This window comes from Dromiciops gliroides, chromosome 1 (assembly GCF_019393635.1).
Source record: "Dromiciops gliroides isolate mDroGli1 chromosome 1, mDroGli1.pri, whole genome shotgun sequence".
NCBI lineage: Eukaryota > Metazoa > Chordata > Mammalia > Microbiotheria > Microbiotheriidae > Dromiciops > Dromiciops gliroides.
The window spans coordinates 226456449-226474758 of NC_057861.1; the positions used below are offsets into that span (position 1 = coordinate 226456449).

General features: G+C 37.7%; 1 protein-coding gene across 1 annotated transcript in view; it reads left to right on the forward strand.

The window, feature by feature from the left end:
• Positions 1-18310, forward strand: part of LAMA1 (laminin subunit alpha 1) — a 210069-nt gene that overhangs the window by 53812 nt on the left and 137947 nt on the right. The window contains exons 4-8 of the mRNA XM_043975002.1: positions 10342-10584; positions 12471-12650; positions 14128-14217; positions 15195-15312; positions 15706-15884. Of these exons, the coding sequence (XP_043830937.1) occupies positions 10342-10584; positions 12471-12650; positions 14128-14217; positions 15195-15312; positions 15706-15884 (810 nt within the window). The remainder of the gene's footprint in view (positions 1-10341; positions 10585-12470; positions 12651-14127; positions 14218-15194; positions 15313-15705; positions 15885-18310) is intronic.

An 18310-nucleotide genomic window follows, 5' to 3' on the forward strand; every position in this document is an offset into this window, starting at 1 on the left:
TCATAATATCCTGGAAGGAATGTTAGAGATGCTTAGTGTAACCCTCTCGTTTTACTGATGAGAAAAGAGAGACACAGAAAGGGAGAACGATCTATCAAAGGTTTCATGAGTGTAAGTGGTAGAATTGGTTTTTCAAATCCAAATCCAAGCACTTTCTTTCCACCCTATCATGCTGAATTAGAGTGAGCTATCACTATTTTTTTGTTTGTTTTGTTTTGGTTTGGGTTGGGTTGGGTTTTTTGGGGGGGAATGAGGGTTAAGTGACTTGCCCAGGGTCACACAGCTAGTAAGCGTCAAGTGTCTGAGGCTAGATTTGAACTCAGGTCCTCCTGAATCCAGGGTCAGTGCTTTATTCACTACACCACCTAGCTGCTCCCAAGCTATCACTATTTGGAGGATAATTGCTATAAACTCAATTTATCACCCTCACTGAGTGCATGCTAAGTACAAGTGGCATAATGGGTGAAGAGTGGGCCTTGGAATCTGGAAGACCTGTGTAATTCTCCTTGTTGACACCTTAGGTGTGTTTCTAAACTCAGAACTCCAAGTACTTGTCTAAAAGATTATCAATTCCAGAGGAGGTACTAGTTTGCTTTAGTAGCAGGAATTTCTTTACTGGGAGTTCCCTACACTGGTGAAATCACAGGTCTAATACAAAAATAAACACAAAATATATTGTTCTAGGTTCAGAAGTTACTGAAATGAAACAAAACACACACCTTGCTGTCGAGTGTGTAGAATTTTCATGAGGCAGAATGTATGGTTCCTGTGTTCTTTATAGTTCAGCAATCACTAGACTTTCATGGAAAGAAAAACCACTTTTCCATCCATATGTAAAGGGTTAACCTCTGTGGAATCATGGCACCCTAACTTCTGACCTGTAAATGGGAGAATCTGGCTGTACACATACGCGCGCACGCACACACACACACACACAGCCATACACCCCTCATACCTGTTTGAAACCAATTTTTAATCTATTACAGTTAAAGAACAAGGCCCATTTGAAAATTCCTCTTGGCTCTATTCTGCTTTACTTTTTTTCATCGCTGGAGTTTGTCATGTAACACAGGCTAACTTGAGGGGAGGGAGTGGCCTTCCACTTTGAAAGTTGATTGAACATTAGCTACATCAGCTGAATTTCTAGCAGAAGTGTAAGGACTTTAAAACTGGTGAAAAACCCATGTGTAATCAAAAATAGTTCATTTGTTGTTCAGCTGACAGTGTAATAAGTGAAGAGTCAGTTTAGTCAACCATAGAAAAGAGGGGAGGAGGGATAATGAATTCCATGTGGAGAAGGAAGAACTATGAAGTTTTTTTTTTCCCCTTATTACCTGAAAAAAGTATTTGAAATACTGGAAATCATTTGTAAATCCTGATGTCATCATGATAATTTAAACTCTTTGAGAGTAGGGTTGTTTCATTCTCTTTATTTGTATCCCCATTGTTTGATCTAGGAAATCTTAGCATGGGAGCAGCATGGGTTAGTGGATTGGAGAGGTGTCTCAGAATCAGAAAGACCTGAGTTAAAGTCACTTAATCATTCAGTGTCCAAGAGAACATTATAAGACTAGATTGGTGGTTTGGTAGAAGGAGTTGCTTTTTTCCTCCCCACGCTGAAGACATCACAGCTCTGATTAAGTCACGACCATCACCCCTTGTGATGTCATTGGTCCTCTTCAAAAACGAAGGATGGATAGTAATGACAATAATAGTAATTGTAGTTTGGATTTTATGAATATCATCTCATTTTTTTTCTTTATGACAATCCTGGATGGTAGGTGCTATTATTATTCCTAGTTGGGGTTGTGGTGTTTCGGTTTTTTTAAGTTGTGGACTAGATTTGGATTTCTCACATTTTGTACTACTTGGGTTCAAAGGGCTATTTCAGAAAAATCTTCAAAAGATGAGAGAAATTATGACTTTATTCTTCCCTTCCTATATACAGATAGAATGATTTTAATTTTTTTTAATAGGAGGTCTGGGAAGAAGGTGCTGCACATAACAGGAAAGTGTAGGTTGAATAATGTTAAGAAGAGAACTAAGATATTGCTTGTCATGCTTTGATCTCCACAAAAGATATCCCATACCATGTAGATTAAATTTATTTAGTAAAGCATATGCTAAATTGATCTTTGTTGACTTTCTGACTCTCATAACTATCTTCTCAGTGGATAGATGCCTTGTATGTATAAGGGTCCCTGGTTGTTTATCCTGCCCCAGATTTGTGAAGAACCCATGAGAATGTTAGCCAGCTTCAGAACTGGAAGTAGAGTAATTTTCTTTTCTTTCTTTTTTTTTTTTTTTTTTGGTGAGGCAATTGGGGTTAAGTGACTTGCCCAGGGTCACACAGCTAGTAAGTGTCAAGTGTCTGAGGTCAGATTTAAACTCAGGTCCTCCTGAATTCAGAGCTGGTGCTTTATCTACTGCACCACCTAGCTGCCCCAGTAGAGTCATTTTCAATAAGGACGCTGAAATTCTTTTTTTTTTCACTAAAAATGATTTATTAGTGACTGAGTGAAAGAGGAAATTATAAAAACAATAGCAGATTATACCAAAGATAATGACAACATAGATACCACACATCAAAATCTATGGGATCGGGGCAGCTGGGTTGCACAGTGGATAGAGCACCGGCCCTGGAGTCGGGAGGACCTGAGTTCAAATCCGGCCTCAGACACTTAACACACACTTACTAGCTGTGTGACCCTGGGCAAGTCACTTAACCCCAATTGCCTCACTAAAAAAAAAAAAAAAATCTATGGGATGCAGTCAAACCAGTCCTCTGAGATAAATCTATATCAATCAATGTCCACATTCAAGGACAATGAGATTCTTAGCTTAAAGTGTTTCCTTACAATTTTTCCCTATGCCTCAGTTCTTCAATTAGGGAACACTCTTCACATAAAACCAGAATGGAGAAAATGTTTGATTAAAGGAGTTACAGCAGTAAATGAACTGGGGTGCCTGTTATAGGCTGAGGTGTGGGCCACTGTGGTGAGTAAAACGATATGTGGTTGCTTTATTTCTGTTCTAAGTGTAGGGAAAATTACCTGGGGTTTATTATATATTTGTTACTTAGAAATTAGAGGCTACTGCACCAGTTTGGGGTCATTAAGCATTTATTAAAGCATATTAAATATTAGTAAATAGAGCACACATGGCTCTGAAAGATAGGAAAGCCTAGCTAGGAAATGGAAGAGAGAGAAGAGAGAAAATGGGCAACCCTAGTGGGTTGCATCTGCTCTCTTCAGCTCTCTCCAGGTCCCCAGGCCAAAGAGGGAGAGTGTCTGTGTAAGCTTGCTGGGGGTAGGAGCAGAGCCAGCATCTTTCAAATCTATTGGTTCACTGGATCTGAGGGTGGTTTGGCAATTGTGCTGAGGTCAGAGCCCAGAGAACACATCCCCTGGTGGGAACAAGGCTTTCAGGTAGGTGTAGTTTTGAGTGAGGTAACTTCCTGACTCTGGGATGACCTTAAGAAAGGTCAGGGGCAGCTAGATGTCACAGTGGATAAAGCACTGGCCCTGGATTCAGGAGGACCTGAGTTCAAATCTGACCTCAGACACTTAATGCTTACTAGCTGTGTGACCCTGGGCAAGTCACTTAACCCCAATTGCCTCACCAAAAAAAAAAATTTTTTTTTTAAATTTAAGAAAGGTCAGGCCCGGCTTTCTCAGTGGGTGCCTCTGGGAATCCCCAAATACCTATTATTAATAATTTTCTCATACCACTTTATACTTCCCATTAGCTTTCCTTCCTCTCTGGGCTGTGAGCACAGAACTTGCCCAATGATTAACTTTGATAATTGCTACTGAACTCCCTCTGGTATCATCCAGGTGTGAAGGTGAATGGAGTCTTGTCATTTGTATTCAATGGTTATCTCCCACATCAGCCCTGTGGCCATATTCCCTGCCCTGTACTCCATGCACCAGCCAAACTGGACTTAACTCTCTATCCTCTCATCATGCCCTGCCTTGTCTTGACTCTGGACCTTTGATCTTTTTGTTTCCTATGCCTGAAATATCTCTCCTTCCTCCATCATGTGCTGCCCAACTTAAATACCATCTTCTCCATGAAGACTTCTCTGATTTCTCCATGTTGATAATAAATATTTTTGTCTCAAAACTCAGGTCTTTATTGAGTGCATCTTTAATGTGTTCTTATTCATTCATTTTGAAGAATTATTGGATAATATACTTTCTGGTAATGCAACTTATCATCCTGAAAAATCATAAACTCTATGGAGGCAAGGAACCATGAATGAAATTTATATGACTATCTCTCCCAGCACCTGGCATCCTGCTCTGCAAAGGGGAAGCCATTGATGATTTTGTTGTTGAACATTGGAAGCAAACTGCAGCAGTGAGGAGGTTTTTGTGACAATTATCTTTTCCTTCTCTCTATGGAAAGGGAGTTAAGTCCTTAGTGTAAAATTTAAAAGTAAAGGAAATTGTGATGGGGTTGGGACATATCAAGGAATTCAGGACTATTAAAATTTAAACTGGTCAGCTAAACTAAAGGACATGGGTCTGGAGTAACTCTCTTTGAGAAGCTAAACTAAAGGACAGACACACCTTGAGAAGTAAGGGAGATAAGCCCATTAAGCATGGCTGCTGCCTGGAAGCCAGGGGACAGAGATAGCTCCAGAAATCAGAACAACCACCCCTCACTTGACTTCTCCCAACCACCCCCAATAAGGGCTCAGGTGATCACCCCATCTACGATCTATAAACGCTTTTGCCTTTCTCCTGTTTGAGGAGATAGGTATCTCAGAGAATCAGCTCTGAACTATCTCCCCTTGACAGAAGTCCTTGGCTTTTCTCTTGGTCTCCATTCTCTAGTGCCTAAATAAAAGATTATTTTATTCTAATTGGATTTGTGTGTAAGACAGTGTAATTCTTTTATGTTTTGTTTTATTTTTTTCAGGGCAATGAGGGTTAAGTGACTTGCAGCTAGTACGTGTCAAGTGTCTGAGGCCAGATTTGAACTGAGATCCTCCTGAATCCAGGGCTGGTGCTTTATCCACTGTGCCACCTAGCTGCCCCCTGTGGTGTAATTCTTTAAAGAGGAATCCCTAAGGACCCCCACAACCACCAATTTCTCCTGTGACAAATCATACCTATAAAACCAACTCGATACTTTTGCAAATCATTTTTCCCTCTCTACCCTTCTTTCATCAACATGCAACATGTACACACTAAGACTTCCTCTTCAACATCTCCTTTATACACACATCTCCTGTGTGTACTTTTACTCTTGGCCAAGGATGGCAGGTAAACAAGTGAATATATTTGGGAAAATAGAGTGGGCAACCATTAAATTGTGCACAAAGGGCCTTTCCTCAGTATTAGTATTATCAATATAGAGATCTAAGTATAAATGGCTTAAGCACTTGTTGGGAGAAGGAGGGTTGCTATAGTACTTGTTAGAGTGAAAAAGTGACTGACTCTAGAGGCCAAGGATGTGGATTCAAATCCTGCTTCTGACATAACTCCCTGTTTGACTTGATAGAAGTCACTTAACTTATTGATGAGAGTTTAGTTTCCTCATCTGTAAAAGTAGAAGGTTGGACTTAATAGCTCTAAGGTTACTTCTAGCTCTATCTAGGTTGATGTTCCTATGACATCAAGGTCACATATTTCTTAAGTTACTAAACCATTCACTAATGGCTTTTTTGGGAAGCTTAGTGGGGTCTTTGTACCAGATCAGGAGGAAAAATACCAACCATTTCTGAGAAATGAGCACAAATAGTAGGAACTCAATATACAAACAAGATAAAAATGTAATGATCCTTCCTCAAAAGTGTTTTGCTTTTTACTGCTCTCTCCCCCAATCTGCCCTTCCCTCCTTCCTCTCTCCCCCCACCCCTTATCTCCCTCCCCTTCCTGAGGGCAAAAATATATTACTATACCCACTTGAGTATGTATGTTAGTCCTTCTTTGAATCAATTCTGATGATACTAAGGTTCACTGACTCCCCAATTCCTTCCCCGTCTTCCCCTCCCCTCCATAAGCTTTTTCTTGTTTCCTTCATGTGAACAACCTCTCCCCAAACCATCTCTCCCCTTCCCCCTTCCCCAGTCTATTTCTCCTACACCTCAACCCTATTTTAAAGATGTCATCATGGGTTACTTAGGTGGCACAGTGGACAATGCACCAGCCCTGGACCCAGGAAGCCCCAAGCCCAAATCCAGCTGCAGACTTAAGACACCCCACCCTGTCTGCCCCAGAAAAAAACAAAACATAAATGCTTTACAGATATCATCCCTTCATATTCAGTTCAATCCTGTGTCCTCTGTGAATTCCTTACTGAGATAGTTCTTATGATTTTGGAGTATTATCTTCCCATGTAGGAATATAAACAGTTTGATCTTTTAATATGCTTCATGAAATCTTTTTCCTGTTTATCTTTTTATGCTTCTCCAGGGTCTTGTATTTCAAAGTCAAATTTTCTATTCAGTTCAGGTCTTTTCATCACAAATGCCTGAAAGTCTTCTTTGGGGCAGCTAGATGGCATAGTGGATAGAACACAGGCCCTGGAGTCAGGAGTACCTGAGTTCAAATCTGGCCTCAGACACTTAACACTTACTAGCTGTGTGACCCTGGGCAAGTCACTTAACCCCAATTGCCTCACCAAAAAAAAAGTAATGATCCAGGGACTCACAAATTATAACAAATATTCATTACCAAAAATTTATGGCTTTTGCTATAATTTCCATTAAAAGGATATACATTCATGTTGAGTTTAGGGAAACTAAAGCTGAGGGTACTTGTGATTCTGGGTACTGATCTATCCATGTTGTGAATTTTAAAATTTAGCTTATAAGTCCTTTTAATCAGCAATTTTGTGCTTAGACTTTTAAAGAAAAGGCAAAACATTGTAGACCAAAGACTTAGGAAGTTTGTTACTACTTGAGTGGTGCTGATTCCAGTCAACCTTGACTAGGGTTGGTTTTAGGGACTTTGCTACTGTGTGAAGGTCAGAGAAGGCATGGAGGAGTAGACATAGATAATGAGTATGCAGCAGCAGTCTACATCGTGGTATGACATGGAAATTTGGGCTGGTTAATTAAAGCATGTCTGGCCCACTGCTTAGTCAAGTGAAATAGAGAATCAGGTGCTGGGCAGGTACAAAGACTGGAACCAGGCATCTTGGAGGAATGGTTGCTGGTGAGAGTCAAGGCTGGGTGACAGGAGAAATTGATGCAACATCAGTGTGCTGGGATCAGAATAGGAAAAGTCAAGAGGGTGATAAAGCAGGCTAAAAGCAATGGCTAGGATCTCTCCCAGGTGAATCATGTGAACAGAAGCTCCCCCTGAAATAAAGGGTGGCACAGGTGTTTTTGTTTTTGTTGTTGTTGTTATATTTTTTAGGGAGTTACAACCAGATCATTGTATTTAGGGCAGAACTGTATTTAACAGAGATCTTCCACTCCTAACAATGAATTGGGAGCTCTTTAAATTAGCTCTTTTTTTGCAACCTTCCTTGAATTTTCAGAACATCCATCAATCTGCTTCATTTCCCAGGCATAGTGACTGGAGGTAAATAATACAACATTGACGTGGGTCTTAACAGTTTCCTAGATAACTTCATCATAGAAAGTTAATTTCCCATCTCTTCTCCACTTACTCAGGAGTCAAATTGATCTTCCTAAAGCCAAGAGTGACCATATTACATGTACCTCTAACTACCCACCCCTACCCCATACTATTCAATAAACTCTAGTGGCTTCCTGTTACCTCCAGTACGAAATGTTTTGAAGACGGTGTCTGCCTCCTCCTACCCTTCCAGACTTCTTGCATTTTACTCACCTCCATCTACTCAGAAGATAAAGAGTCACTGACCTCCTTTTTCTTCCTTGAATACATATAATAATATTGGCATGTTTATGGTACTTAAGGATTTGCAAAAGCACTTCGTAGACATCCTCTCTTTTGAGCTTTACACCAACTTAATAAGGTAAATTCTCTAAATGTTATTTTCTACATTTTATAATAAAGAAATGGTGGTTCAATAACTAGATCATAATCATATACTAAATAAGTATTAAAGGCAGGATTTGAATCCATGTATTTTTTGGTTCCTAAGTCAATAATCCTTCCACCACAGTACTCTCCTTCTTTGTCCTAGCCTCCTGTATGCAGTTCTGTATTCTATCTACAAGAAATGTCCACTTGGAGGTCCCATCATAGTATAAGACTCAGACTTGGCATGCCCCAAACTTGGCATACCATCTTCACCTTCCTTATCTTTATCTGTCAATGACAATACTTTTTATCACTCAATCTCAAAAGCTGCTCTATCTTTGAATCTTCTCACTTTTGTTGTAGTACCCATTCACTCATTATTTTTTATTTACCCTTCAAATTGTTCATCTCTTCTGTCCCTTTCTGCATCCTGGGTCAGCTATTCGTTATCCCATATCTGAATAACTTCAATGACTTTCTGCTTCTAGTCATGTTTCACCATAATTCATTCAATAAAAATTTCCTTGTTCCTGTAATACTTCAAAGAATCTGTGATCTAATCAATGTAGGCAGGTAATGCCTCAGTCAGGGCAAATTGCATCCCATCAACCCCTTCTCATCCTGTGTAACTCTTTTACATGTTCTTCTATAGCTCCCTCACAGGTGATCTGATATTCACAATATGCTGAAGACCTTCCTGTAGGACTCAGTGCATTTTGCGGCTATCAGTGGAGTATTTGTATGTGTTGTGAAAATAACTGTTCCATTTCCTTTTCTGATAATACATTTCTTCTATGATAACCCTTAGAGACAGAGTTGCATAGTATATGGTGGGCCAGTCTTGGAGATAGGAAGACCTGGGTACATGTTTTTCCTCTTAAGTGTATTGCCTCTGTGATCCAAGGCAAGGCACTCAACCTTTCAGTGTTCCAGGAAATTCTCTCTAAGACTCTAAGCCATTGGAAATGGGAGATTTGCATCAATTGAGGGAATTTCTACACTGATGTTGATTGTAAAGGTTCTGACCAAAATTAGATTAATAAATGAATGAATTAATCCACTGGACTTCTTCTAGAGTGTAGAAGGAGAAACAGAAGATAAAAGTGGCATTGTAACAGAAATGTTTGTGGTAACCTGCTTGATCTCCTATATTTTCACTGATGGTACCCTGATACATATGTAGATTGTTGTCAATTTTAAGATAAAGTTATATATGTTCTCTGTTAAGGGCTAAAATTCTAGCTAAACTGTCTAAAATATCTAATGAGTGGTCGCCAATAAATTATAAGCTTTAGCAAGAGTTAGACTTTTAAGCATTTATTAAGGAGAATAAGAATTTGGTAAAGAGAGAGAGAAAGGCCTAGATTTCTATCTATCAAAGGGAGAGCACATTTCTAGCTCCGCTCTCCACCAGAGTCCAAAGGAAAAAGCGCGAGACTGAGCGCCAGTCTCTTCCTTCCTCCTCCCACTAGTCCGCGTCACTTCCTGATGCCAAAGAAAAGACTCCTGGTCTTGCCCTCAAAGACCTTCGCTTCATGGGCAGAACTCTTCTACAGTAAGTCTCCAGCAGGTGGCATTATTCCAATCGTTACATCTCTTAATTGCTTTTGGGGGTTTAAAATATCATCCATAGTTTTTCCCCCCTCCTTTTGTTGTTTTCCTATTCCAATGGTTAAGTCATTCATAGTTCATCAAACAATATTGCTATCAGTGTGCACAATATTCTTCTGGTTCTGCTTGCTTCACTATAAATCAATTCATACAAGTCTTTCCAGACCTTTCTGAAATCATCCTGCTTATCATTTCTTTTGGAACAATAGTATTCCATCACAATCATATACCACAGCTTGTTTAGTCATTCCTCAATTGATGGGCATTCCTTTGATTTCTAATTCTTATACACCTCAAAAAGAACTGTTATAAATATTTTTGTACAAATAGGCCTTTTTCTCTTTGAGGGGATGAGCATCTCTACTCTTTATTCTTTTGAAAGTCTTATATTTAGGAGTGATTTCACCCCCTCATTACAATCTCAACATTAAGTTTAATATTAGTTGTCTCTTAATACTACTATTAAGAAAACCAAAATAAAGGAAAATAAAACAAATACAAGAAAACCCTCTTGTTATTCATAGGAATTAATACCATATAGGTCGCTGGGGTAATTTTAGAAAATTCTCTATTGAAGCTAATGTTTCTAAGGAAAAAAAACATTTAAAAATAATTTTCATTCAATTTTCACCAAAGTTCTGGTTGAAAGAATGATGGAACTTTTTTTTACATTAGTATATAAACATTTTCTCAAGAAGTTCATTCATTTTTGAACCACCTCTACTAATTTCTGATTCTCATTTTTCCAATCTCTTCCATTTAGGTTTTTCAAGTGGCATATATTATCATCAAAGCTGCTAATGCTCCTCGACCTGGAAACTGGATTTTGGAACGCTCCCTGGATGGCATAGACTTCACACCCTGGCAGTATTATGCCATCAGTGATACAGAATGTTTGACTCGGTATAATATCACTCCAAGATTAGGACCCCCTACTTATAAGAGAGACGATGAAGTCATCTGCACCTCCTACTATTCTAGATTAGTCCCACTTGAACATGGAGAGGTATGTTATATGTTTTCTCAGAGATTCATAAATAAAATCTTAGAAACAACCATCCTAAGAGCTAACATTTTTAAATACTCAAAATGCATCCAATGACTATGTTTCTTGAGTTAATGGTTTAAAAAGGAAAAAAAATTAAAAATTGATTTCAGACTTTTTGATATTACTCTTTAGAATGGTAGTTTGGTTATCATCATGTTGCGGTTTCATTGATACGATGCTTTTCCTTTAGGAATGCCATTCACAAATTACTTCTACAGAGTAATTTATTGAAATATTTAAGAAAGAGGTAAAATGCTTAGGAAGAAAGATAAATCTTAATTACACACACACACTCACGAAATTATCTCTTTGTGTCATTGCGTGTTCAGAGATGTAAGATAGCTTATGAAGCATGTGGCATTTTGGCACTGGAAGGACCCAGGGTGCACACACTGTTGCTAAAGTCAGGTTTTAATTAAAAACAATTTATTCTTTAGTGGCACCTGGTCTGGTGAGTTAAAACTACAGAAAACTGTCTGAAGTGCACATCACAGCTGGAACGCGGCAACAAGCCCTGGCACTATTTCAAGAATGAGCCTAATTAAAAGAGCACAGCATTATATGAGCTTACAGGCAATTGTTCTCTTCCCCCCCCCCCCTTCCCATCTATTCGTGGCATCTACTAATTTATTTTAGAAGAGCAGTAACATGATAGAAATCAGCAAAAATCCTGTGGTTTCTCTTGTAACTCTTCTCAAGACAGAGATATGTTAAGAAGGGTGCGAGGTGCAGGGGGATTAGAGTCATTAGCAATGCTTTGCTAAGTTGGAATGAATAACTTTGATGCATTAAAAACACATTTGCTTTCTTTCCATGTGCTAGATTGTTCCCTCTCCAAATGCTGTCTCCTATTTCTATTCCTCTTTAGGCTGGGGTGGTCTCTAGTAGTTGATGTAGTAACAGTACCATAAAGATGAAGGTGGTGTGCTGGAAGGGTACAGGATGTATATATGTATCTATATATACACACATAAATATATATGTTGTGCATATATGAGTTATTTAGGTCTTACATATGTAGTAATTATATTTAAACTAATTTGTCATATATATTATTTATATAAATTGATATGTATATGTTATTTATAAAACAGTTATTTACCTGTATAAAAAAATAAAATTACCTGTTTATAAAAAAAAAGGAAGAGGAAGGATTTAAAGTACTAAGTTAGGGGCAGCTAAGTGGTGCAGTGGATAAAGCACGGACCCTGGATTCAGGAGGACCTGAGTTCAAACCCGGCCTCAGACGCTTGACACTTACTAGCTGTGTGACCCTGGGCAAGTTACTTAACCCTCATTGCCCTGAAAAAAAAAGAAAGTTCTATCTGTAAAGCACTAAGTTATATGTACTAGAATATATCTAGGTGTATCTAAATGTAATAACATAGAAATATACATTATATATGTCATATATGTGTGTGTATATTATATCTATGTTTGACATTTGTATAACATTTAATTATATAGTTGATTTCTCATACATCAAGAAATTTGAAAAGATGTGATGTTGGGGCAGCTAGGTGACACAGTTGGATAAAGCACTGGCCCTGGATTCTGAAGGACCTGAGTTCAAATCTGCTCTCAGACACTTGATACTTAACTAGCTGTGTGACCCTGGACAAGTCACTTAACCCTCATTGCCCCGTTTCCCCCCCCAAAAAAAAAAAGAAATGAAATGAAATGAAATGAAGAAATGAATGATTTAATGGATTTTTGTATGCATAAAGTAGGGAACTAGCTCTTCCTAGAATTCATCTTCTTCACATGTCTTAGTCTTTGTGACAGGGTGTCTAGGATGACTAGGTAAAGACATTATATAAGGAATGGTATGTCTTTCCCTTCAGATTCACACATCACTGGTCAATGGCAGACCCAGTGCCGATGATCTCTCACCAAAGTTGCTGGAATTTACCTCAGCCCGATATATCCGTCTCCGCTTGCAGAGGATTAGAACGCTCAATGCTGACCTTATGACTCTCAGCCATCGTGATCCTAAAGATCTTGACCCCATAGTCACAAGAAGAGTAAGTAGAGAAGACCCTTTTTTATTCTATGAAGTGATTTTTATGGTTTAGTGTAAATTTACTTTTTTATTTGATTTTCCTATTTCAAATTTATTTCAATGAAGGTCAGTGCATACTAGCATTTATGTGCCTCCTACATACCAGGCACTTGCTAAGTGCTGAGGATACAAAGAAAGACAAAAGATAGTACCTGCCCTCAAGGAGCTCACAGTCTACTCAATGTGCAAACAACTATGTACAAACAAGTCCAAACGGAAGGTGCTAAAATTGAGGAGGGCTAGAAAGTGCTTCTTGATGAGGGTAGGACTTTAGCTGAGACATGAAGGAAGCCAGGGAAACTGGGAAGAAAGAATGACGAGAGAGGGAGTTCCAGGCATGAGATGCAACCAATGAAAATGCTCAGTCAGGAAATGGAATGTTGTGTATAAGGAAGGCCAATGGCATTGCATCACAAACTACAGGGAGGGCAGTGAGGTGTAAAAAGACTGGCAAGGTAGTAGGGACCAGGTTATGAAGAGTCTTTAAAAATGAAATAGAGGATTTTATATTTGATCCTGGACACAATAGGGAACCACTGGAATGTATTAAATAAGGGGGTGATATGATCTAACCTATACTTAGGAAGATCACCTTGGCAGCTGAATGGAGGATGAATTGGAGTGGGAAGAGACTTGAGGCAGACAGACCCCACCAGCAGGTTCTTTTAATTGTCCAGGCTTGAGGTAATAAAAAGCTATGCCAGAGAGGTGGCAGTGTCAGAGGAGATAAGGGGGCTTATAGAAGAGATGTTAAGAAGATAGAAATGACTACTTGACACTGATTGGATATGGGAGGTGAGAGAGAATGGCACCTAGGTTTAAAGTCTGGATGTCTGGGATGATGATGGTACTCATGAAGAAATAAGGAAGTTAGGAAGAAGAGAGGATTTGGCGGGGAGAGATAATTTGTTTGGTTTCTGAAATGCTGAGTTTAAGAAGTCTATGGGACATCCAGTTCTAGGTGAAAGTTGTAATAAAGTCAAATACCTTTTGAGTACAAGATGGTATTACTGAATCATCATAAAAAAGGATTTAAACCTATTATCTGTCTTATCAGTATCTACTAACCAGGCACAAATGTGATTTAATATATGTTCAATTAGATAAAGATTAATTATATACAATTATTCAAACAATGAGAATTCCACCAAACTGGGTAATTTCAGTTATGTTGGGTTGCTTGGGTTTGTTGTTTTTGTTTTTGATGAATGATGTAGAACGATGACTTTTACTTAATTTGATTCAGGATCAATACCAATTTGGGGAGGGGCACAATTTACAAAACAAAGTGAATATCATGGAAAAACTGTCTTTTGATCTATACGAATAATAATTATCAAGCAACTTAGATTTTGATGAAAGAAGTTTTAAGATTTTCTTCATTTTTGCATGAAAAAATATATAATAGTAATATGTTTTCTAACTTTATTTTTCCTTAGTATTATTATTCTATAAAAGATATTTCCATTGGAGGAATGTGCATTTGTTATGGTCATGCTAGTAGCTGCCCATGGGATGAAACTACAAAGGTAAGATAGAATAGCTAACATCTGAATGAAACAACAGAGAAATACTAATTTTTTATCTATAAAGAACATTCCTTTTAATAGAAAAAGGTGACCTCATTTAACTTAAGAACGAGAAGTACATTCAATTGTCTCTATCTTTTAAAGTTTTATTGCTCTTTTGATGTTTCAGCTAGTCATTTCCTGATATGCTAACCCCCTCCCTTCCAGGATGAACACTTTCTTGTAACACAGAAAAGCAATTAAGAAAACTGAACAAACTTGTGACCTTATCTGTGGCAAATGAATCATTATATCCCCATAGACTCAACTTCTCTTAAGAGGAGGAAAGTGTATTTATTTCATCATCTGTTTTCCAGAACTGAAAACTGATCATTGTATAAATGATTATTAATTACATCAATATCATCTATAGCTATGTTGAAAAATTAGTATTTCTGGCTTGTAAAGTACTTTTTCTGTATTGTATTATATGATTTTTCTATCAACCTTTCAATGAGGTGCCATTATTATCCTTATTTCATAAATGAAGAAACTGAGTCTGAGAGATAATTTGTCCAGGGTTATACAGATATCAAGTGTCTGAGGAGGGATTCAAATCCAGTTCTTTCCAACCCCCAGCTCCCATTCGTCAATCAATGGGCATCCACTTTCCCCCCTTGTTTTTGTTTTGTTTTTCGACTATAGAAAGCGCTATTATGAATATTTTGGTATGCATGACTTTTCTTTCTGCTTTTGCTGTTTGTTCTGGTTAGTCACTAGGTCAAAGGGTTTTGTATACCTTGATGACTTTAATATCACAAGAACAAATTGGAATGGTTATGGATTTGTTCTACATTTCTGGGAAACAATTTTCAACATGTCACAGAACTTAAAATACTATACAAATGTTAGTTATTATTATTTTCATTCTTCTCTGAGCAAAGAACAACATGCAATTCTTTATTTTTATATTTTAAAAACAATCTTGCTCTTATTAGAAACTGCAGTGTCAGTGTGAACATAATACGTGTGGCGAGAGCTGTAATGAATGCTGCCCTGGTTTTCATCAGCAACCTTGGAGACCTGGAACTATTTCTTCTGGTAACACATGTGAAGGTAAAAAAGTAAAAAGGAAATTGAGGATGCCTACCTCATTTGTACATATGTTGTAAGTTTTTGATTACTTAATTAGTTTCTACCTAGTAGCTTTAGCACTTCTATCTATCCTATAATACATATAGTTCCTGGAATTTAAAGTTGTCTTTAGAATAACTAAATTTATGGCTCAAATGCTACATTTACAATCTTGAAACTTAAATATTACACAATCTGACAATTGAGTTATGCTTTTAATCTTTGGGCAACTGTAAAGTCTTTAAAATATTTTTTAGTCTAGAAATCAGATGAACCCATAACTATAAGTAATTGCAGTTAATTGAGGAGAATGGGAAGTATTTTAAATGCACGACAAAATAAGTTTTTTTTTTAATTGGAACATTCTCTTTCTAGAGTGCAACTGTCATAATAAAACCAAAGACTGTTACTATGATCAGAGTGTTGCCAATCAGAAGAAAAGTATGAATACTGCTGGGCATTTCAAAGGTGGAGGAGTCTGTGTTAATTGTCTACAAAATACAGCAGGAATCAACTGTGAAACTTGTATTGATGGATACTATAGACCACATAAAGTAAGACTGTGATATCTCTTTCACTTTATTTTTTTAAATTTTATCATTAACTTAAATAAAACAAACCTTTCCATAACATAGAATAGGAAAAAAAAAGATGATTGCATATGAAACTGCACATTTCTTTCATTTTAGCTGTGCTTTAGACTTTTAATTGAGGACTGAAATAAATAATCTAGACTTTCAGGATCTGTAAGAGAAAATCTTTTTTCCCAAGACTTTAATTGATACTGCAATGCTTTTAATGTTCTTCAGAGGACTACTTCCTTCTAAGTCTAGGTTGAAGTTTTCTTGTTCAAAGCTATAGTGTTTGGATCTTTTTTGTTATTCATTCATTTCAGTCATGTCTGATTCTTTGTGACCCCGTTTGGGTTGTTCTTGGCAAAGATAGTGGAGTGGTTTGCCATTTCCTTCTCCAGCTCATTTTACAACTGAGGAAACTGAGGCAAACAAGGTTAAATGACTTGCCCAGGGTCACTTAGCTAATAAGTATCTGAGGCCAGGTTTAAACTTGGGTCTTCCTGACTCCAGGCCTGGTGCTCTATCCACTGTGCCACTCCTACCAAAATTAAATAGTAGAATCCTAGAAACTGGGCATTCTAAGGGATTTCAGAACCCATGTAGTCATGCTCATTCTTGGAAGAGAATCTGGTTATCCATGCTTTGTTTGAAGTTCTGAATTCCTAGGATAGCCAATTCATGTTGCTAGCTCTAATTGTCAGGAAGTTTTCCTTTACTTGGATCAAGCTTAATTTCCTTTTCTGAAACTTTCACCTATTGCTTTTTAGTCTTGCTATCTGGGACCAAACAAAATAAGCCTAATTTTTCTTCCATATTACAAACTTTCAAATACTTGAAGATAAATACTATGTCCTTCCAAATCTATTCTCCAAACTTAACATCCTTAGTTCCTTCAACTGAGCCTCCTATGACAAAATCTCAGGAATTGTCAGTATCCTGGCTACCTTTCTCTGAATGCTCTCTCGTTTATTGGTGCCTTTCCTAAAATTTGGCACTGAGAACCGATAATATTGCAGCTGTAATTCTAGCAGGTCAGTAGGAACTAGGTCTTTCAACTCCATGTTTCCTGGATGCTGTATTTGTTCTCTTAGCTGTTCTATCTGCAACAGCACAGTGTTAATTAGCATTGAGCATGCAACTTACTAAGAATTTCAGATCCTTTTCCTATTAAAAACAAAAACAAAAACTTTTTAGTCTTGTTTCCCTTTGCTTGAACTTAGGAATCCAAGTTTAAGGTTTTTTAATTTAACCCTGTTTTATATAGGGAACCATACATAACCTTGGGCAAGTTGCTTAACCCTGTTTGCCTCAGTTTCCTCATCTATAAAATGAGCTGGAGAAGGAAATGGCAAACTACTTTAGTATCTTTGCCAAGCAAACCCCAAATGAGATCATGAAGAGTCAGATATAGCTGAACCAACTAAACAACAACATATGGAGAACACTCTATTTATTCTGGCTTACTTTTTAAATAATAATTCTGAAAGAACAGATTCAGCTGGTAATGTGAAGTAGCACCAAGCTTTTTAAATTAAGATGTCTAAGTTTCCTGACAATGCTTCCTATAGTTCTGTATTCATAATGAATGCTAAATAAATCCCATAGAGAAGCAGGCAATATTACTGAAAAAGCACTGTAATGAAAACAACAGGCCTGGGTTCAAATCCTGACTCAGCTAATTACTTATGTGACCTTGGAGAAATCAATTAACCTTCCCAGACTCATTTGTGCAATGAAGGCATTGGATCAGATGGCTTCCTAAATTTCTTTTAGTCCCTAATCTCTGTTTAGGAACAGAAGGGAGCTCATCAGGGTTGAAGAAAGAAAAGACCAGTGGCAATGTAAAGGGGTGGTGTTTTGCTAATGAACTTCAAAGCTCTCACTCTCAAAAGGGAGCTTATACATCTCCCTTGCCATTTGGATATATTTTATCTTCAGTAATCTACCTCCTTGTAATAGGCAGAATACAAAGATTTTAACAATACTGTTATTGTAACTTTTGCTCTAGAAGATTACAATATTTGGTCTCATAAAACCAGGGTTTGGGTTCTATATCTAACTCTTAACTGTTTTATCAGAGACAAGTAACCTGGTATTTTTAAGCCTCACTTTCCTTATTTGGAAAAAGAAGATAGGAATACTTGGATAACATAACTTTGGGGGATTTTGTGACAGAGGGTATTTGGAAACCTATGTCAGCATTCTGTGCCACTGGTACATAGCTCTAATCCCTCAGGATTTAATAGACAATCTTCAGGAGTTACTATCCTTGAAAAATGAATCACCCTGTGCTGGCCCTGGCAATGAGACTTTTGAACTTAATCAGTCCAGTCCCCAAGTAATGGACAGTCTATCACCAAGCCTATGGCCAAAGCTTCTTTAGCTTGGTGTAGGATTGTCAGAGA